We start from the raw sequence: 22,748 nt of genomic DNA, 5'->3' as shown, positions 1-22,748 counted from the left end.
AAGACTTAATGAAATAGGCCTAACATGGCTTTTCATACACCATCAAAACAAAAAAGCTTTACTTTTCCCCCTCTGCTTAGTTATTTCATACTGAATGTCTCCCTCTGTTGTTGAAATACTGCACTGCATATTATTCAGCTGTATTTCATAAATTGTTTCATTTAATAAATTGACATTTAACAGGAATTAGATGTTTGTTTTTGTTTGGATCAGATTGTTTCTGCTGCTTTCAGTCACTCCTTACTTATTAACTAGTAACACACCAACTTGCTCTTCATTCATCCAACTAAAACATAATCACACAGTAAAACATTATCCTTTCTGTTCACTAAATCAGTCGGTACCTTAAGGATGGGCTAAAGGGACCATGCGATTTGATGATTTGTAATTTCCATTTTCTGTTGACAATTTAAACATGAGGTGGCAATTACATAAACTACGTTTTATGTTAACATTTCCAAACACATCACATTTGGAGCAAAGGGGGTGCGCCGGTTTGAAATTCTTCATCTTGTCTCTAATACAGTCAGAAATCTGTGTGTCCAAGGACGCCTGTCCATGAGAGTCCTGTCTTCAGCTCTGGGACATGACGTGGACCCTGAGGAACAGCTGAGTGGTTTAAAGTTACTGTGAACAAGAATGCAGTGAGCACAAGGGCCTACTGTTCTCCATACTGCAGGTTATATGGATGATGGACTTCTGTGGCACCTCTGTTAGACTTTCTGATGGTATGATATGCTCTCACTTCAGAATAAGTATGATAGAGAGACTTTTATACATTTTTGTCTACATTTCTTTTGTGGTGATATCCCTTTACACAATATATTTTTATTCCCAGGTTTAATACCAGTGTGTGCTAGCGGGATCTTCCTTAAATCCTTAATTTTGCACGGTCAGGGTGCAGCATTTATCAGACATTATTAGATACCACGACTCGTAGCTGCCTCCTCCTGTAAGCTACAGAAGAGGACTTGTCCTCTTCTGACACTTGATACACAAAGAGCCTTTCCATTCCTTCAATTAAACAGTCTGTCCCTAAAGGCCCCAGGTAAAGAGTGCACAAGTTCAGTGGAAAAAAACAAAACATACAAATCTATTCAAAGGCTCTCGGCCCATTACATAAAAATGCTTTTGTTGAATTTGCCTAAGTCTTAAGTGGACTGTGGAAGTTTGATGGCTAAAAACTGAAATTTTGAAATTTGACAAGAATCAAAATCATACAACCTATAGGCCAAATATGATGATAAAATCAGATAGTAGGTATTAGATATTAAAATTTTATATTAAAGTCCTCCTTAGAGTCTAAAGCCATGCTCTGGGAGCTCTGTGAAGCTGCTCTTTAATACAGTGGTGCTTTGAGCTAAATGCTAATGTCCGTATGCTAAAACGCTCACAAAGCCAAAGCTAACATGCTGATGCTAACTTGCCATGTTTGGTCTGCATATTAGCATGCTAACATGTTCTAATTAGCACTAAATATAAGTACAGATGAGGTTGGTGGAAATGTCGGTGGGAGTTTTTGCAGGTATTTGTCATAAACCAAAGTATTAGACAAATTAAAATTGTGATGATGGATGACGAAAGAGAACGAGATCCAAGTTATCGCAATTCATCCTGAGGAGGACATTAATGTCTGTACCAAGTTTCACAAAGAGATTGCAATCCATTCAGAAATTGTTGATTCATTTAACAAAACCCTCATGGTAGCGCTAGAGGAAAAGTCAGGAGATCACCAAAGACATTAGAATTCATCCTCTGGGCACTATGAATGTCTGTACACAATGTCATGGCAATCCATACAATATTTGTTGAAACATTTCAGTCTGGACCAAAGTGGTGGACCAACCATCCATACAGCCATGCTGCTAGTGTGTCATCTGAAAGTGATGTGTCTTTGCTAAATATATAAAATCCAAGACCATCTCTGAATACTCCATTCCTTTAGATATCAAGAATTCATAGCTGCCGGGACTGCTAAAGACTGGCTTTCAGATGAAACAGGGTGCATGACTTTAAGGCAGTACACTTGAAATCCACACTGAACCCTGGGAATATGATTTTTATTGTTGGTTTTGAATGTTTTATTGGAGCGCAGCATCTCCATGACTGCAAAGCTGTTGCTTTGAGAACCTTGCAGTTTTTCACTTTTCTCCATCACTTGTCCAGAGTTTGATAGGACATGCGTGGTCAAACTGTGCTGGGTGAGAGGTCATGGTGAGGGTCTGAGGTTAGAGACATTCCTGATGTGGTTCTGCCTTTGTGTGGACAGTTGAAAAGATAAGATTTACTTTTTACTTTTAGTTTTAATTTAATTTAAGTTTATATTATTAGTCATTAGTTTGCCCCTCTGTCATATCATGCTCTTCCACTCTCTTTTCTTCCAGACTCACAACGTTTCTTCAGTTCTCCCCTCTCTGTGTTTTCCTTTGCTGTTGTCTGTGCCTGACAGCAGAGCCCAGCAGGAGGGGGGGGGGGGTCTGGTGTTTGACTGACAGACCAGTGATGAGCACACAGAGAAAAGGTGAAAGGTGAGGGTCAGAGGTCAGGCTCCCATAGATGGGAGTAGAGCAGAGCTGGGGAAACAGAAAGGGGGCAACTTACTAACGAGGTGGGGCGGTCGCTTGGATTGTATGCAAGGAAAAAGAATCGACTTTAAAAGTTATATGATGAGACTTTATTGATCCTCATAGTGGGACAATAGAGCCCCTATAGCAAATAGTTATTGGATACAGAAAGAAGAAAGATTGTAGATTATTATATATTGTAGTCATAGAAGGTTATATAAACAAAAGCAACAATTGTAACACCTGTATAAAATTAGTGATAAGAGACATAATAAAGGTTGAGTGTGAACTTTCATTCTTGACCTTTGGCACAGTAGTTTGGCCAAAAATAACTAAAAAAAATTTTAAAACAAACTCAAGGTCAACTTACTAGCTTTTTCTCCGACCAACCTAAATACTTCATGGCTAGAGGGTATTTGAGGGAGGATAGTTGAGGTTTCTCCATGACAACTAAGCACATTTCATCAACAACATTTGAAATTTCTAATGATGCCTCTTGATTAATGCTAAGGGATCACCAAACTTACTACAGTTCACTTATATAGGTTGTTTTGCTGACATCAACTATGGAACTATTCTTTCTACATGAGGATGTGCTGGTTCATACTGAGGCAGACACGCAGAAATGAATCTCTGAACCAAACTAGTTACGCGGCCCCGTGCGGGAAAAGGAGTGGAACTCTGTACAAGCCTAGTCTGGCTTCGTTCCCTCCTTGCATTGTTCTGGACTTGTACCAAACGTGCTAAACAAATAAACTAACTAAACTAAAACTAAACTAAACTAAACTAAACTTCTTGGCAGTCCATCCAGTAGTTGTTAAGATTTTTTATCCTGAAATTTTACAAGTCGTACAAACAATACAGATAGTATGTATCCTTATGGTCAATTTTATAATCCTGCCTTCCTTCCTTCCACTGATTCATATAACAGAGAAAATTGCAATCAAAAAAGACAATCTACCACCCTCTCTTGTGCAGCAGCTTGATTTGAACCTGTACTTAGAGCTCGTAGGACTGCATCTACATATCTTTACATGTTTTTTTCCAGACCCCGACTGATAAATTGGCCAGGTCGATATACTGTATACTGGCTGCTGGTATCAGGATAAGGTATGTCTACAAACAAGTATCAAGAGACTGCAGTTAGAAAGATTTGTTTAGGCAGTTTAGAAACAGGTTTTCTATTACATAGTTTGTCCACCAGTGAGCACACAAGTTTTTTTTGTCTGTAAAATGCCCTGCTTAGTACATATCCTGGTCACAATTCTTTAATAACCAAATTTCAACCATCCTTATCCGAAATGTTGTGTTCTTATCTTAAAAAAAAGGAATTTCAGCCAGTATATCTTTATTAGATGTTTAACCTCTAAAACATCAGTATCAGTACTGACTTCAGAAATAATAATAATGATGATTTTTACTTTGTAAACCCAGTATGAGAGCTTCCATCTTCCTGATTTTGAGCTGCAGATATCTGTCTCCTCATTGGGAATGAAAAATCTTGTGGGATTGACAGAGGACATACATACATGATGAGAGATTGATAAGGACCTATGTAGTAAACTAAAAAAAAGTTATTGTAGAAGAATGAAATATCTTCTGATTGAAAAAGTGTATTACAGAGTAGTGGACCCCAAACCTTTTTGGTTTTAATTGATTTAAGTTAACTGTTTAATGTGAATTTCTTAAGGCCTGAAAAGGGGGAAACTATCCGGTGTCTCACAATAAAAGCCAAGTTCAAGAAAAAGTCCAAAAAAGTAGAAATACCAGAGTTGTGGTTTTTTTTTGGTTGTTTTGATGTTTCAGTGGAATCCTGAGTAAAACACAGTACCTCTTGAGACGTCTATGTGCACAAATTGTTGTGCACAAAGTTGCAGTGTTGAACAATTACAACTAGATGTCACTCTCCATCTATTTAATCACCTTTCAGCCTTCTCTCTCTTTCTCTCTCTCTCTCAACACTCACACACGCACTCACGTATAAAAACACAAACAAGCACACATAAGTGGTAGACATACTCTTACAAAATATACTGCTTCTCTTAGTCAGAACTTTCTTCTGTTTTTAGGTCTACACATCGTTTCTTTCCCGTCATTGAGTGTGATGAGGGATCAGCATGTATGCATCAGAACACACCGTCAGGAGGCGCTGCTCCTGTAAGCTTCCGCATGGCGGTCTCAGCATGAGTCTGGTCTTCTACTACACACAGAGCACGGGATTATGTAATGTTTACTATTATAGCACTATTATATCACTACCTTTCGTGCTAGGTAGTGTTCTATCCCTTTGTCTATGCAAGGGTTAAAGGTCACAATACATATGTTATAAACCAAACTGATCACACGTGGAGGATTCCCGTTTCACACACGTGCCATCATCTCAAACATGCACATCTTTCAGTCAGTACTTAGCACACCGGTTGTCTCCTGTCTCCACCACTGCCTGCAAGTTACAAACACGGGGTTAGCCGAGTTTACGCCAGACCACGCCCCCTAGGTTCAGCTGGTGGCAACACTATTGATGACATCACCGCCGCGCGCACCCATTGGCCGCGAGACGTCGCACACCTGCCCAATCGCCTGCTGGTGAAGTGACGTCAGCCTAGCCCGGTCCCATTCACTTTCAGTGGAGTGGGCGGGGTGGAGAGATTACCGACGTCAGAGCCAGCGGGATGCTGCCCTGTGATTGGCTGACAGCGGAGAAAGCGAGCGTCTGTTGCTGAGAGAAAAGGGAGAGGGAGAGCGGTTTGCGAGGGGCATCGATGCGTCGGCTGCACCATATGAGTTGTCCAGCATCGAAGCAAACTTTTTAAACATGCTCTCATGCCCATTTTTCCTCCTGTGTCCAAGCTTTCACTCTGTCTGCCTAAATAATTATACAAAAGAACCATTAAAATGCACTTTGCAACAGTTTGGATGATGGACCACATGGGTAGAAATAACTGCATTGTGGTGCTTTATTCCTGCTGCACCACCTTCTCTCTGGACAAGCAGTCAGATTGATGCATTCTCACCGTCTGCTCAGGGATGGCACTTGTGCTGTCAATTATGGTAAACATACTCCTTTTCAGAAGGGGAGGGGGCATTTGTGCCTTTCTATTGGCTCTCAGTTATTTGCTCCCTCCTCTCGGCCCTCCCTCATGCTGTTCCTATGGTTCCCAAAGCTCTTATTGGATACTGTAAAGTTTGGGACATTACACCGGTCTGGCTCAGCATCCCGCCGCCATTGGCTGGATCCCCCCGTCTGTCAACAGGACTTTGACAGCCCGCCACGCCCTCTTATCTGTGGCACCGGCGCTGATTGGCTACTGTACCTGTCAGCGACCTCTGATTGGTCGACTCACCCAGCTGTTAGTGGTTCATTCACCATTTTGTGACTGTAGTGGAAAAGAAGACCGATAGTTTTTTATATCCCTCTTTGAGTTTCTGTGGGGGAAAGACATGTTTTGCGGAGGAAAAGTAAAGTGTGAGCCCGGACCGCACAGTCGTCAAAGCCGACAGCCAGGGGATGTTACCGAGACCAATGCGAGCCTCCTCATCAGCAAATAAATCTTTCTCTGGCGTGGGGAAAAGCTCTGTTGGGGTGAGTTGAAACTAAGTTAGAAAAAGGTAGTGAATCTCGACTGACATGAATTTTCCATTTTCAGGAGCAGCGAGTTAGCACGAGACGAGAACCAACTGCTAACGGTCGATCGTTTGTTCCGTTACCGTCCGAAGAAATGGAGTGACACCGCTCGCGAGGCGAGGAAGAGCCGAGAGAAAGGGGAGGGGTGGGGGTGTAACAGCCTAAAAACTTTCTCAAATGTTTTACCGCAGTCCCACGAACGACTTAGAGACATTTTAGCTTTCCTCGGGTGATATCACAGTATTGCGGTTAATGTTGAGCACTTTTCCTTGACCTTAGTTGTCGAGTTTTGCGTAGAGCAGCGCTAGCGTAGTAAAAACAATCGACCTATTTGCAGCACTGCAGCCCTAAAATGTTTACTAATATCAACGCAAGCTCGACTGGTGTTTATAAAATGGACTCGGGAGTAATTGGAAAACAACAAGAGAGCGAATAACATCCCGTTTCCTTGTGGTCTGGCTGACTGTGTCATTATGTGGGTACTAGTAGTCTGCTACCGTCGCGTACTACGACTACTACAACCACCACTACTAACGTTACTGAGCTGCTTACTAGAGCGAAACACCATCGGGAAGATTCCTGCTTTTTCCAAGTTTTTAAAAATCACATAGGCACAGTGTCACCTTACTGGCTCCGTTAAGGAAGCTTCTCTGGAGTGGTTGCGTATATAAACACGAGGCGTTGTAGTGGATATTTGCATGTCACACATCATTGTGCGGGGAAAAATTTAGACCTGTCTAGTTGGGATAATAAAACGTCACTTTAAACCGGTTGTGTGTGTTTGTTACCGAGCACCGTACAGCAGAGCAGACCGGCTGACTGCCTCGAGTCATAATACTCCTTTGACATTGTGCGGCGCCTCTCGTAGTACTCGCAGAGATCAGCGCAAAGAAGCTAAGGATGCATTCGGTGTTTTTTCGTTTTTTCTCTCGCCGACACTCCACTTTTTCTGCACTGCCATCAGTGTCGATGCAGCGTTGACATCCCTGACTGGGCAGTGTTAAACAGTTTGGTCATATTTCTCTTTGGGTATATTTTCAGTTATAGGAATGTAATACTTGTTTTTGACATTTGGACTTCAAAGTGTCCTCACCTGTTCTGCAGATATACACTGTGGCATGTCCTTATTAGGCTATTACACCTGTTTATGCAGAAGGCAAATCCCTGATGGTGTAGGTCATGTTTGCATAGCTTGTAGAGCAGTTGCCCATTGATGTGGCATTGGCAGTTCTGCCATTTGGTCCCAAACAGCAGCAGTCACCTCTGATCTATGCTACAGCCTCCTGATCAATATGGGTTCAGAATGCACAAATTCCAGGCCTCCATGTGTCTATTTTATTGATATGATATCTACAGTCAGTTATGCCACCCACTAAACAGCTGCCAGTATTCATACTACGTCACAATGGATGTTCTCCATAACAAGCGCAGTCACACACTTGCATGCTGGCATATCACAGCTCGCTCTCTTGTTACACCTAAAATACCAAACGAAATGTTTTCTTTTACTTGTGTCATGTTGCATGAATGATCACATACTCACTAATGAGCGCATGAACCAAAGTGTGTGTGTGTGTGTGTGTGTGTGTGTGTAACAGAGAGCATGTTCTTTTTTTTGCTGTTTCATGTGTGAGTGTGTTCCCCGGTGACCCAGTTAAGGGCAAAGCTGCCCTGCCATGCTGGAGTGTACAAGGGCCACGGTAGGCTTCACCATCACAGCTGGATGCTGTCTTTCTCTTTTGTACCTTTGCACGTTCTTCTCTCTCCATCTCTGTCCTCGTCACTGCAGCCCTGCGGCCATACAGACACCCATAAAATGCTTTTAGGAGAGGGATGAGCTGCAGTGTGCCTGGTATATACGTATACACTCAAACTGACATATAGTGTAAATGCAGCTTTGAACAAGGTAGACACAACCTGAAGACATATATAGAAGTCATACACCTTGTATACTAACCAGCTCAAATGCCCCCACATCAACCATACACACACACGCGCGCACATCCTTTGCCATGGTGCGGTGGGGCATAGGCTAAATTCTCAACGAATGACTGAATAAACTGGCATCAAGGTGGAGGTTTATTAGGGTTGTATAGTCCTGTAATAAATACTGTAGGCTATAACTTTTTCTTCTCGTGGTGTTGACATTGAGATTAGATTTCCTTATGAATGACGGATCTGTGAGTGTGTGTGTGTGTGTGTGTGTTTGACGCATACATGCACCCCTATCCAACCTGCTAAGAAGTCACCATTAAGGTGCTGTTTGTATGAAAATGTTTATATTTAATCTAAGAATTATTAAGTCATTTTTATTAAGAATCATAAAAGTCATTTTTATTTATGTTTGTTTTTACAGAAAAGCTGAACTTATACCGGACAGAGTGTGAGCTCCTTCATATATGTGTGTGTATGTTTATATGCCACAATGAATGCATGAGACAATATATAGGTCCAAGGGAGATTTTAACAGTCTATGCATGACTGCACTGTAAATTCCAGGGAGAGCGTTTAGTGTGTGTGTGTGTGTGTGTGTGTGTGTGTGTGTGTGTGTGTGTGTGTGTGTAAAGTTTGATGTTGCTATGTGGAGGGGGTTTACCTTGTGTGCTCCATGTTCATTGGGTGAAACAACAGCTTTTAGCTGTTTAAGGAGGAGTCCAGTCCAACGCCATGGAGACGATAGCCGTCAATAATATCTGTCTGTTCAGGATTTACAGTCGCTTTAGAACAGACCAGCAAATATCTCAGTCTTAACCTGCTCAAATGCTGGAAGGTCTAGACGTCTTGAATTACCTAAATTATGACAGAGTTCCTCTCTGTTACGTCTGGATTCAGCCCAGAGGACAATCAGGATTTGTTTAACAATTTCTTTTATATTTTTGGTCCTAATTCTTGATTAACACTGTAAAAGCACTAAAATAGCACCCAGGAAGAAGAGAGCTTGATTTAGATTTGCTCTTGGCATCAGAGTTAAAGGTCTGCAATTTAGGGTATGTTTGTTGAGCACACATTGTGCGGGAAATTGGGACTATGATATGTTAAAATCCTATGCCATTTACTATATGGCAGCACTGAAATTATAGCTGCTTCATGCAAAACTTCACAAACCCTGTGATTTAGTATAACATACTTGGTGTCTTTGGCAACATTGGTATTTTGTCTGGAATTTCAAATTAAATTCTGTTCATAAGATGATTGCTTGTCTACACGTGGTTTTCCACAGTGGACTCACAAAGGGGTTCAGATGGCTGAAATTTTTTTTCCACAATTTAATTCTTGATAACAAAAACATCTGAGGGTTTCTGTGATAAATAAATAGTTTTTGAATGGTTGCAAACTCCAAATTTTCAGCACCAAAAATAAAGATAGGTCATTGTCTAATTCTGAATCTCCTCTGTTATCTACTTGCACAAACTCTGTCCAGTGTCTTCAAAGTTACAGGATGTGAATACACACATGTGCCTGTCACTGGCTTATCAGCAAAATGGTGAAGCATTTTAGGAGGCCATGGGCATGACTAAATGCATTTTTCTAAGCTAAGATCAGATCCTCCTGAGTCATTCAATTAATCAGTCGGTCAGCCTAGTGGCCCTGACTCCTTTCTTTTCCAGTGCACTACTCTGCAAGACCAGCACTCCCAGTCCAGACCTTAGTGTCTACTCTAGTGAAGGGGTACTGGTAGGAGGTAGATTCCTGCAGTCAGAGTTTTCTTTCTTCTGGACTGCTTAGGCCTATACATTGAATTTTAATTAGAATGTGAGTAATAGACTGTATATGAAGTTTCACTTTATGTTCTTCTCTTTATTTTGTTTTTGTTAATGGTACGTAATATACCGTATGGTCTGCTTATTGGTAATGAGGAATATTTGTTTTCTTTTCTGCACTAATATCAAAAGTACATCCAATATTTTGTATTAATAAGATGCAATAATTATTATTAAACTCAAACTACTTTAAAAAAGATCAGAGATGTCTTAAAACGTTTGTATCTGCTTTTTTAACATGAAGTAAATGGTGCTTATCTTCTTCGGTTACACATACTTAGGAACAGTTTTGTAGTAATATGTGTATATTTCACTACTGTGTATTTACAATCCTTGACAAAAAAACTGATACAATTATGATTCAGTAATGAAAATGAAACCCTTTTGCCAGTTAATACTGTATATTGTATTGTGTGAGGTCAAAATGGAGTCAATGATGAGTGTGAGTGTGAATGACTTGGGTTGTTTATTAGTCATTTCAGGACCAGGAAGAAATTATTTTCCATACTGCAGGAAGTGGAACTGGTGTGTTACTGGTTTATATTGTGTATTGCTTGTTACAGCAAACAAACGGTTAACGACAAGGTCACCTTATGTGTGTGTGACGAACTTTTCCAGTGACTAGGACAGGAAGTGTGAGTATGTGTACCATATAAATGTGCCCGTGTGTTTTTGTCTGTATTTGTAAGAAAGCAGGCATTTTCATATGTTGGTGATTTGCCGAGCTTAGACGAGGGGAGCACATATGCACACGTCTGTGTACGAGTGTGTAAGTATGTGTGTGTGTGTGTGTGTGTGTGTGTGTGTAACTGCATTTAGCCTGTAATCTTGCATCAGTGATTGTGCCTGATCCTTTTCCAGCCTTTTAATTTCTCTCATTTTGGGCGTATTTTACCATGGCAGATTATTCCAATTATATTGTCTTTTTGTAGAAATGTGTGTGTGTGTGTGTGTGTGTGTGTGTGTGTGTGTGTGTGTGTGTGTGAGTATCAGTGAGACAATGACAAAAGACGACTGGGAAAGACTGGGACATCAAGAAAGAGTGAGAGAGGTCCAGCGAGTGCTAGAATGACTGTGGAAATTCCCAATGACTACACAAGAACAAGAACTATTTGAACAAACAGCCAAACAGCCGCATACGCCTACCTCTCTTTCTCTCGCGCTCTCTCTCTCACTTTCTCTTTCTCTCACTCATGTTGTAGGGTGACCTCACCCAGGCCACAGCCAGCCCTTTTCCTCCTAATGGAAGTCAAAGTAAATTCTGTGCCGCTGTTTTGATCAGATGCTGAACATGCAGCATCGAGTCTATAATGCATAGCGTGAGAAAGCTACCCTGTCGCATGTCGAAGTAGCTGGAGGGAGTAAAATGAAGAGATCAGACGTCCTGTAGTACGAGACTTAAGTGTGTGTGTGTGTGTGTGTGAGTGAGTGTTAGATAGAGAGATGAAGTGAAAGCATTTTTGTCTCTGTGTGCATTTGAAACTAAAGAGATGTAGGCCTCATTAAAAGACGTTTGGATACTGGAGTATTGTAAGAGACAAACTGAAGCAAGTGACCTTGGATGTTTACGTTTCTTTGTTTTAATTGTCCTTTTGGCTCTTTTTCTTTTTTTGCTGACACTTTATTTTTGAGTAAACTAACCAACTATACATTACCATGATATCATACTCACACAAGGTTAACCAGATCTCAATCTCAGTAATTCCCATAAGTAATTCCTCATAACTATCAAAATATAAATGTATATAACTATGATTAGGGCTTGAGAAGAATACAGCTTTTTATAACAAAAGCAATCATGACCTTTATTTTCATGAAGTAGTCATGCTGGATAACTAATGTTGGAAGGAAGATTTTATGTTTCGAGTATACAAACTTGCACCTATAGACAAGCACACACAGACATGCTTGCACACACACACTAGTGGATCAGGCAGACAAGGAGGGTCAATGAGACAGACATTTAGCCAATGTGATAGCCAGTGCAGTGTAGCACACTTCCAGGTATGACGTCATTTTTATTCTCAGCTATTTTTGATTATGAAGATAATAAATGACCACCTGTCGTTTTGCTTTTCCCTCTTCCTTTCCAGCCTGCAGAATAGAGGACAGAAGGACAGCAGAGAAGAAAAAGCAGAGAAAGACAAAAAACGGAGTGCCTTAGAAGTGAAAAAAGAGGAGCGCCACAAAATCTGCAGCACTTTGTGAACAGTGAAGAAAAGATGAGACCATTAAAGAAACACAAAGGCCGTTCTCCCCCGTTAACTAGAGGCAGAGGGGGGAGAAGGAGAGGGGGCTCCCAGCCCCTCCAACAGAAAGACCCCAAAAGAGTCAAGAAGGAGACACTCATCAAAACCACACAGCACACACCCAGCATTCCTTCCACACGTAAACAGACCCCATCCACAGCTACCAACTCTAATGAAGAATCCATCACAAACAGCAATACCCCCACGAGTGAACAGTCTGCCGAGCTGAGGAAACCTGTGGAGTCAGTTGAGAAAGATGGAAAGAAGGAAGAAGAAAAGACAGAAAAGGAGAAGATAATGATAGTGGGGACGAATGTAGTAGTTAGTGCCACTGATACTGTAGCAATTCCTACCTCTGCCCCAGGACCGCTCTCCACAGCCACACCCCCTCTGGCCACCAATCACAGCCCCAGCTTAGGCTCAGTCTCTAGTAGGAAAACAGCCACATTTAAGGCCCGTGTACCCAAGAAAAAGTACACTTATGAGCACTTTGCTAACAATGCAAGTGCCCTGATTACCATGCCTACCTCCAACTCTGCACTCATACAAAACAGTTACTGCAATATTAAAAGTAAAATCAGTGAAAGTGTAAATATGCCCAATAATAATTTCAAGAGTAGTAACAATATTAGTAATAGCATTAATAAAAGCATTAATCTAAGCATCAATAGTGGTAACAATAACATCACAAGTGGTATTAACAACCCAACTAACAGTAGTAACAGTAGTGCTGGGAGCCATAGTTCTTTTATCAATAGCAGTAATAGTAGAAGTAATAATTGCTCAGGTAATCAGCCATCAGTGCTTACTGTGGATAGTAAAGCTACAGAAGCAAACAATTTTGTTTCTACAGAGGATAGGGCCCTCAGGACAGCAGATTCCCAGGAAAAAGATTCCCAATCTGGGGAAAATGAATCAGAGTTGGCCCCTAACTCAGTGCGCTCCTCGTCCACTGATACAGCTAGTGAGCACTCAGCTGACCTGGATGTGATGGAGGCAACAGGGCCGAGCCTTCATCAAAAGAACTCCCACATCACAGCTTCCCTCCATAACTTGCATCCTAAAGAGGCCAGTCTGTCAGAGGGGCTGGCTGAAGCCCTGGCCAAAGGCATGAAAAACCAGAGAGTTCTTGCTCGTCAGATAAAGAGGACCATAGAGAGTGGGGTTGGGGCTACAGGGGTCAGAAGGGTTAAGGAGACAAACTCATGCCCTTTCTCACCTGTGTTCAGACCAGGGGTGGTGCGTAGGGTGAGTGGAGGTACTGTTGACGTCCAGCTCCATGGAGAGGAGACCCTTGTTAAATACCCTTTCCATGGTGGAACCGTGATGACATCGTCATTAGGGACTGAGAGCACTGTGGAGTTCATTTTGGATGCCCCCCCACCTGGCATGGCACCTGTGGCTGTTGGGACCCGAGTGTGTGTGCCCTATGGTGGAGAAGAGGGAGGGCCTCTGCTGTACAGAGAGGGGATTGTCACTCAAGTGGACCCCCACCCCGGTGTCTCTTTTCCTTACCAGGTTCTGCTGAGTGAAGACAGGAAGACTCTGGACGATGGAGGGGTGGGGGAAGAGAAAGAGAAAAGGAAAGCTAATGCTCATGCAGTGTGGGTGTCCCGACAAAGTCTGAGACTTCTCACCCCTCCTTGGGAGGTCTCACATTTGGATGGTGGGAGGGCCAAGGAGAGAGAGCGGGAGAGGGAAAGGGAGGAGAGAGAGCGGAGGGAGGAGATGGAGGTAGAAAGGGAAGTGTGCCAGTTGAGTATTGGAATGGGGGTGCTCGGAGGGGGAGCAAGGTTGAGCCATGGTTTTTCGAGTGAAGGAGTCAAAGTAGGGATTCCCTATGGAAACGTACATCCACCACCCCATTCTAGTGTAGCTGACAGCACAGTTCGTGGCTGTGGAGAGAACTACTCTGACGGAGAGAGACAGAAACAGCCAAACACTCCAGAAGAGGACGTTGAGGTATCTCGTTTTAACATGAGCATCACTGCTGGTCCTAAACCAAATGCTGGAACCTCTCAGCACAGAAACATCATCTCCAAGTCCAGTGGCTACCCTCCCTCCTCCCCCCACCTCTCTGTGGTGCGGGGTCTGGGACCCCCGCACCTCTCCACCCTAGCTAGTCCTCTACCACCCCCTTCCCCTGCCTCATTGGGGTCTGAAATAAACAACGCCACTCCAAACCTACCTCCGTCAAAGACCGTTCCCACTCAGACCCCTACTCCTACTTCTGGTGGGGGGTCCTCCTCTACCTCCTCTCGCTCCAGGACTCCCCTTTCATTAGCTCAGCAGAAATACAAGAAGGGCGATGTGGTGTGCACCCCTAATGGTATCCGTAAGAAGTTCAATGGTAAGCAGTGGAGGAGGCTGTGCTCCAGGGAGGGCTGTATGAAGGAGTCTCAGCGTCGAGGATACTGCTCTAGACACTTGTCCCTGAGGACCAAAGAGATGGAGGCAGCAGGGGGAGAGAGGGGAGGAGGAGGCAGCAGCTCAGGGACAGTCACCCCCTCTGACCTGCGGGGCAGAGCAAGTAGTGAGTTTGAGTGGGATGACACATCAAGAGAGAGCAGCGAAACGAGTAGCAGAGGAGACTCCAGACCCCGCTTGGTCCTCCCCTCCCTCCTCCCCCATGACCTGTCGTCACGCTTTGACTTTGATGAGTGTGAGGCCGCCACTATGCTTGTATCATTGGGGAGCTCCCGCTCTGGCACCCCTTCCTTTTCTCCCATCTCCAACCAGTCGCCCTTCTCCCCTGCCCCCTCTCCCTCTCCTTCCCCACTTTTTGGCTTCAGGCCAGCCAACTTCTCCCCGATTACTGCCTCCCCTGTCCTGCAACACCGGAGGCACAGGCAACCCAGCGGGACGGGGGGAGGAGGGACAGTGGGCAGCAAGGTAACAACCTCAGCTGGAGGAGGAGAAAGGGAGAGACACACTTCAGGCATCCAGCCCTCATTCCACAGCAACCTGACCTTTACAGTCCCCATGAGCCCGAGCAAACGAAAGCCTGATGCGCCTCCCCCACCGCCACTCCCCTCACACCACCATGATTACACTCCCAAGACAGAGCTGGAGCAGGGGGACCTCAACAACTCTTTCAGGGTGCTGTCACCCCACAACCCAGCTTCACATTCCCGCACACACACACCTACCTTCTCCCGACCCAGAGGAGTGACCACCCCTTCCTCCAGTAGGCCACCGTCCTCCACTGCCGTCTCCCCTCCTCCTCTTCTGGTGTCTCCAACTCCTCCTTCTCCTCTCACTCCAGACGGAGGGCCTCGTCGTGTGGTCCCTGTATCCCATCAGACCTTGCGGGACTCCCCTGTCATTGTGAGGAATCCCGAAGTCCCACTGGCAAAATTTACAGAGTGTCCCTTGGGAAGAGGAGGAGGAGGAGGTGGTGGAAATGAGGGAGGGACAGATAACACCACATCTAAAGACACTGGCCTAACACCTCTTACCCCTCAGCCAGTTTCTGGCCTCCAGGTTCCCGTCCCCATTAATGCTGCTGCAGCCACAGTCCCCAATGGCACCGTCCTCTTGCGGAGCCCAGCCCAAACTCTAGTGCTTGTGTCCCCAACACCTTCTTCCCTGTCCACCACTGTTACCCCTGCCACTCCCCTGCAAGCCCTGTCAGTTACCGTCAGCACAACAGTCACAGCTCCAGCTCCAAGTAGCACAGACAGCTCTGGGGAACGAGAGGAGAACAGGGGGACAGGGTTTGGGGGTGAGCTTCAGCAGCCAGTTCCCTGTCACCCTTCTCCCACCGCTCTGCTGCCCTTGATCCTCCCAGCTGAAAGCCTTCATCCCGTCCCACGTAAAGATATCATCATGGGACGTCCTGGCACAGGTGAGAATTGCTCCATACGTGTTGGTGTATTTTGAATGTGAGGTCAGTGACTTTAAAGGAATGAGAAGAAACCTTGGAGACTATGGAGAACTTAATTACAATTTGTGAACTGAGCTGCAGTTAGAAAACAAGAGATGTGTGGGATAAGCATATTAAATGGTGTATTCTGTGCACCTTTGGAAATACTCTAGTCACATGATAACCATGTTTAGTCTCTGTTCCAATACAAATTTAAAAAGTAAATGTATCTTGTCGATGAGAAAGTATTATAGATTAGAATAGAAAATTAATTAGGATTACTACTTTGAAAAATGTATTTTACACGGTACCCAAACACACAAAAATCTCCGAAAGTAGACTTTCCATTAATGGTATTTTTTTAAAAGTTTTTTGAAACATTTGAAATGTGACTGAAGTTTAACTTTATTCCCCTATGACATACCAAATTACAGCTCTGTACATATGAAAAATTAAGAAAACATTCTCCCCCTATCAGATTTTTTATGAATTCCAATTTTTGAAAAGCTCAGTAGTGTGGGGTTAGGAGCCCTCTGTTTTTTGTTTTATTTTGCAATTTTATTGCATGTCAAGAAATTAAATCAGATTTCCTTTAAAACCATTTTAAATTATGTCTTTTTTGTTTGCTGTGTGGCTCTGTAGTGTCAACTACTGACACACACACACACACTGTCAACTCAGATCGGACTAAGGAAGCTCTGTTTGCTAGACTTGAGCTAGCAGATTAACAAGCATTTTGCGGTATGAGGGCAATGATTCTTCTACCCAGAAACTAAGACTCCACAGAAAAATACAGTGATAATGCAGCTGCGTCGTGTAAAGTACCAGAGGAGATACAGAAAAAAAAGATGTTCTGTAAATGTGAATTCACTTGAAGCTACTACAAGTGGCATACACAGTAAAATAATGAGAAGACTAGGCAAATTGTGTGTAAATGTTGCTTTATGAACTCCTCTTTTTATTTTGTACACACACACACATCGGAGAGGGAGATTTATTGAAGCCTTAATTTAAAAATGAAATTTTCCTGTTAAATTAAATATTTAAATAGAAAAGATCTTGCTTAGTGATTTGCTTCCCTATGTATTTTTTTGTGATTATTAAATAGCAGCCAACATTGTATTTCATTCATCAAATAAATCTAATTCAGCTAAACAACAATTCACTCAACAATTGAAGCTGTTTTGAACAAAAAAAGTTTTAAACTGCTGTATAGTGTTTTTTTTATTTTATGTTCCCTAATAACTTGTCTCAGAAAGCCCACAGTGTAATAGAGGGTTAGATTCAAATTAACATGCCACGACCTGTGTGTGTGTGTTGATGCCCAGTGAAAGAAGATCCTGTTAGCCAACATGCTGTTGTCCCATATGGCTTCCTCTAGTCATCTGTCCACCATCCTCATGTCTGCTGGTAACACTAAACTAAATGGCTGGTCATGTGACCCATGTAAGCCCTCGAGCAGGCACCTGTGATTCACCAGGTCAGGACTAGGCTTGTTGTAATCACTGCTGATGATGAAAACGAAATACTATATCCGCTATATTCACTGAATTCACTAGTCAGCAGCACTCAGTGAGGGAAGAATAATCTGTGCCATCCGTCCGTAAATCAGAGTAAGGGAGCTTGGTTTATCAGATGATTTTTGGAAAAGAACTAGTTTACATTACGTATCATATTTAAGAGCCAAACACTGTCATTAGGAAAACAAAATTACCAAAGTAATAATTAAATTGTTGTAAGTTTGGAATTTAAATGCAAATGGGCACACTAGCTGGATGCAAAATCATTTCTGTGTATTCATGTGTGTGTCTCAGAGTGTGTGGTTGTGAAAGAGAGAAAGTGCAAAAGAGAAAATGTATGCATGGGCATGCATGCTTTGGTGTTTTTGTTTTTTCCATAGGGATTAGACTGTGCGTTATGCAGGATTATCTTTGTTGATATTCAAGAGTCCCTCTTATATTCCAAGTCATTATAGACAGAAACTTCATGGCTGAGTGGTAGCAATCGTACCTACACTATATAGACAAGATAAATGAGGCACAATGCAACAGCATGGATTTATATTAGAAAGGAATGGGAGAAGATCAATAAGAAAAAATAAGGAATTTGAAGAAAAAGAAAATGATGGAGGAGTGAAGAAGTATAGTTGTTCCCTGCTTAAAATCAGTGCTACACAAGAAATTAACATTTAAAGACGGAAGCAAAAATGGGTATGGAAAGTGTGGGCTAGATTTATGTAGGCCAGTTATGGACTGTTTCCATCAACTTGTTTTTGATTTTTTGTTTGAGAGAGAGTGAGAAAAAGGGGGATTAGAGCAGAAAGAGGATGAGGAACGTCTCAGAGAGGACGACGGCAAAGATGAATGAAGAAGAAGAAGGAGCAAAAGAGGAGGTTTTAACAGCAAGTTTTATACAAATCTTGCAGTTTTTTATTTCTGAAAAAGTCTGACCAACATGCCTATAATAAGTATGCGTGTGTGTGTGTGTGTGTGTGTGAGAGACTTCCTGACCCTAGCGACTATAATCATCTTACTCACTACAAACTATTTCTGCTGACTCTTGCCGTGTGTATGATTATGTGTTTGTTTGTTTATTAGTGACTCATGTGACGATATAGTGAAACAAGGTGCGGGCAGCATTCTTGGCCAGTTATACCGAGGTGGGTTGCTTCTAAATGTGTGTGTGTGTGTATGTATGTAGGATATATGTTGTAAGTTTCAGTGTATGTGTGGGTGTGTGAAGAATTTGTTTCTCAAGCTCCTGTGTAGAAATATGCTCTACTATAAAGTGCGTGTGTGTGTGTGTGTGTGTGTGTGTGTGTGTGTGAGAGAGTCTATGAGAGAGCATTATTCATCATCAGCTGAAAATAAGAGCCTGCATCTGAGTTCTGTTATATACGCACATATAGTATCACCATGGCCTTTTGCCTGCAGTGTATGTACTCATCGCTGTATGGACTTTCACAAGTGTGACAGAGAAGTGGACAGGAAGGGGAACGCTGTCTATTTGAGTGTACGGTCCCTCCTCACATCCTCTTTTTTTTTTTTCAGCTTAAAGGATGCTGAATGAATGAATAGCATTTCTTTGTGTGAGTGCATGCACGCCTGCCAGTGTGCGTGTGCATTAATTTTTAAGATCTGTGAGTGAGGTGCACATGTGGGTGTTTTCAGTAGTCTCAGAAACGGTGCGTGAGCTTATGGTTGTAGGAGAGTGTGAAATACGAGGGACAGTTGGAAAAAGCAGTGCGCATATGTGTGCAATCACAAGTGTGGTTATGTCTGTAATTTGCAAGTTTGTGTAGGTGTTAGTGTCTTCTTATCAGTTTGTAAATTATGTGCAAACAGTAAATAGTTTTTCATGGTTAAGTTAGCATTTGAAATTATTTTATAAATAGTTTGTGTCAGAATATATCATAAAAATCTACTTTTAAAAATAGTTTTATTCTCTGGAGTCATTGGGAATTGTTTAACAAAAACAAAAAGGAATTGGTACAGTAACACATCACATTAAATATCAGTCTCACTATGAATTTGATCATATTTATGCCATAAAGTAAATACGTTTTAGGTCAGAATTATGTGATGTGAGGATGAAAACACTCAACTAAAAAATCTCCACTGAAACCCAGATTATTAAAAGTTATCCTGCCTGAATTAACAATCCATCAATAATGAGCCATTACACCCATTCAGGGATAGGGAAAACACTAGGGTACTACCTTTAAAGCAATTAGTATAGTAAAAAATATTATTACGTATTATTTACAAAATGTTTAGTATGATGCAGTGGTCAGATAGGAACTTAAATTTCATTAGGAGTGAATTAATTCACTGTGCAATATTGACAATTTAGGTTGATATTTAAGGAAACCAATATTGTTCTGTGTCCTTAGAGATCATATAGTAAAGTGCAGATTTAGTGTGTAAGAAGACGAAGGGTGCTCCCCTCATACAATGCAGAAATAAGTAGTCTGTGAGTTGTTCCTCTCTTCCTGTCTATGTTACATACATTATAATTCTACATTCTACACATAGTCTATGTTTTTATAATTCACTCAGAAATAAGGCATCAATCCCCTGGTTCAGTTAAGCTACTCAACTGACACTGTCACACACTTTTAAGACAACACTGCGTATGTTCTCTGTGTGTATGTGTTTTCCCACATAAGACACGCTAATGAGTAAGTAAATTAAATGTCTTTTCAAGCGTCCTCGTAACTTCCTGTAAATTAAAACTGTTAAAAGAACAGGCAGAAAACAGTGACAAGGTGAAGGATGAGATCGTTTTTTTTTTTTTTTATGGTGTCACGTGTGCGTTGCATGCTGTGTGTGTGTGAGACAGAGTAACCAAGCGTCAATCATTGAGTACCGGATATGATGTGTGAGCGCCAAACGTCTGTTGCCATGGCAACAAAGCAAACATCACACTGATGTAGCCTGTACATAACAAGAATATTCACAAATAGAAATAGCAGCCCGTGTGCACGCATGTAGTGTGTGTGTGTGTGTGCGTGTGTGTGTTTGTGTGGGGCACGTGTGCTTGTGTCACTTTCCACTGAGAGAGGAGGAACTTCAGCAAGCTCACATGCAACACACCAACACTTTAGTGGTGTCTCCTTATTTTGTCGTTTTAGTCAACATACCCTGAAAACAGAAACGATCCTGAATAAACAGAGGATTTCCTGTAAATTATTTAAGCAGTGACTGAAGTGTTCCAGGTCAAATATCCTTTTACACACTCATATTTACAACAGGCATGTCTACAGCTATCACTGCTTTCTGTCATTTTGAAAACCCTTATTATAAACATTTATTTAGATAATACATTTATTTTAGCATTCTTGAGCCGCAGCTTTGATCAGTCTAACTCTCAAGTCAGTGAGGACAGTGTGTATGGTGTCCTTTTTATAAAGAGGACCTAGAAGACTGTGCTGCTGTAAAGGTCTTAAATGAGTGTTTGTGTGTGTTTGTTCGCTTGTATCGAAATCCCGTTTTTGACAGAAACACCAGCATTCTCTGTATGACCACGTAGGGAAACTGTTCAGCATCTCACATAATGTGCTGCATGATTATGTCTGTGAGCATAATTATTATAAGCATTATTGTTTCTTGAACAGAAAATCTTTCTTTGCCCTTTTAGCATCCTAAATGAACGCGTTCAGAGATATGTTGTTTGAGATATGTGTTTCAGTATGACTCAAATGTCAATATTCCACAGTTACAAATGATTGAAAGTAAAATTACAATATGGCCTTTGTATATTATAAAGTGTGCATAATTCTCTATCTCTGTCGCTCACACGCACACGCAGTTTGTGCAACACTAAGTAAACATGTCACACTCCCTTCAGTACACGTGAATACACTTTTTCGCACAGTTATTTTGCACTAGGATACGTCTTTTTCTCCTCGCGCCTCGCTTTCCTCCATCTCACTTTTTATTTTTCTTTCTAAAAAATTATGACACATTTGTTTTAACCCTTTGCTCGATCGCATTGCAGTGGCTTCCCTTCTCCTCCTCTCCACTTCGTTCTCTTCATCCTGGTCTACCCGGATACGGATACCCGGGAATAACATCCCCACTCCCTCCCACCCCTGCTTTACGTAATGCTTAAAACCCTGCATATCCTCCCTGGCCATGGCAACAACCACATCTGGATCACACAGCAATCTAGACTGGCACCAAAGAACATGTGAAGCCCTCAAGACTTACCACAAAAGTCATGTGCAACAATAATCCTATTTCCTACTGGGCGAAGCATACTTTGGGGAGATTCTCAAAATGCACTGGTGCAGTGGGACTCCTTAGTCTGAGGTGGCTCCAAGACTTTGACTGCATGCACGCAAAGTTAGACCGATTGTCAGATTTGGTACTGCTTCTTCGGGATTTTAGTTGAACCCACATTCACTGTTCTAGGGAGATCACAGTTTTCATGTGTTCCTCACATCTCGAAGTTTGGAATGAGAGGAGTTTTAACTTAGTTTAGGAATTTCTCTCCTTCATCCCACTCTCCTCCTCTCTTTTCATTGCATCTCTAGCTCCACAGTCTTTGCACTGCTTTTCTTTTTGCTGCCCGTCTGTCAGCCATTTATCTGCAGGCTAGTAGTGCCCCCAGATGGCCAAACACACACATTACAAGTTCCTTCACACAGTGGATAGAGCGATCTAGATCTCCAAGCACTGGTCTGAAGTTTGCTTTTCATGTATTTTTCCCAGTGCCAATTATTCGCTGTTGGGAGGAGACACAGAGTGTAAAGTGCGTTTTGTGGGTGATGAGATCTATTCAGTTCCCAGCAATAGTCATTTTATTTTTCTCAATACTTACTGATCCCTTTGAATGAAATAAGGAGTCGCAGTTGTTTTTTTAATTTAACTGTTAATCTCCTGTTTGCATCCCACAAAGCCATCCCTGTGGGCGTCCATGAGCCATGTGAAAATGACTGTTAACTTTATTCTGATGCAATAGTTGGTGATGGTCAGTGGCAGACTGGTGACCACGGGCGACACGAGGACCTGCGCCGAACATAGCTGTTGCCATGGTAACTGCAAAGGACTGGTGGATCGAGTTATAATTGGACAGAGCAAATGGTGGGTTGTGGGAGGGAGAGACACAGAGCACAGGGGTGGAAGATGAATTAAGGGATGAGAGAGATGGGATGGGAGAGTGAGCGAAGGCGGTGCGCCG

General features: G+C 42.4%; 1 protein-coding gene across 4 annotated transcripts in view; it reads left to right on the top strand.

The window, feature by feature from the left end:
• The first annotated feature begins 5,929 nt into the window (after positions 1–5,929).
• The window catches only part of cicb (capicua transcriptional repressor b), a 37,796-nt gene continuing 20,977 nt past the window's right edge, over positions 5,930–22,748 (top strand). For all 4 annotated transcript variants that reach the window (XM_038711039.1, XM_038711038.1, XM_038711037.1 and 1 more), the window contains exons 1-2: positions 5,930–6,147; positions 12,044–16,046. In XM_038711039.1, coding sequence (XP_038566967.1) covers positions 12,173–16,046 — 3,874 coding nt within the window. In that variant the 5' untranslated portion in view covers positions 5,930–6,147; positions 12,044–12,172. The remainder of the gene's footprint in view (positions 6,148–12,043; positions 16,047–22,748) is intronic.

This window comes from Micropterus salmoides, unplaced genomic scaffold, assembly GCF_014851395.1.
Source record: "Micropterus salmoides isolate LMB-PRFRI ecotype aquatic unplaced genomic scaffold, ASM1485139v1 Ms_hic_scaffold_11, whole genome shotgun sequence".
NCBI classification, from domain to species: Eukaryota; Metazoa; Chordata; class Actinopteri; order Centrarchiformes; family Centrarchidae; genus Micropterus; species Micropterus salmoides.
This window is presented reverse-complemented; position numbering and strand designations above follow the sequence as displayed.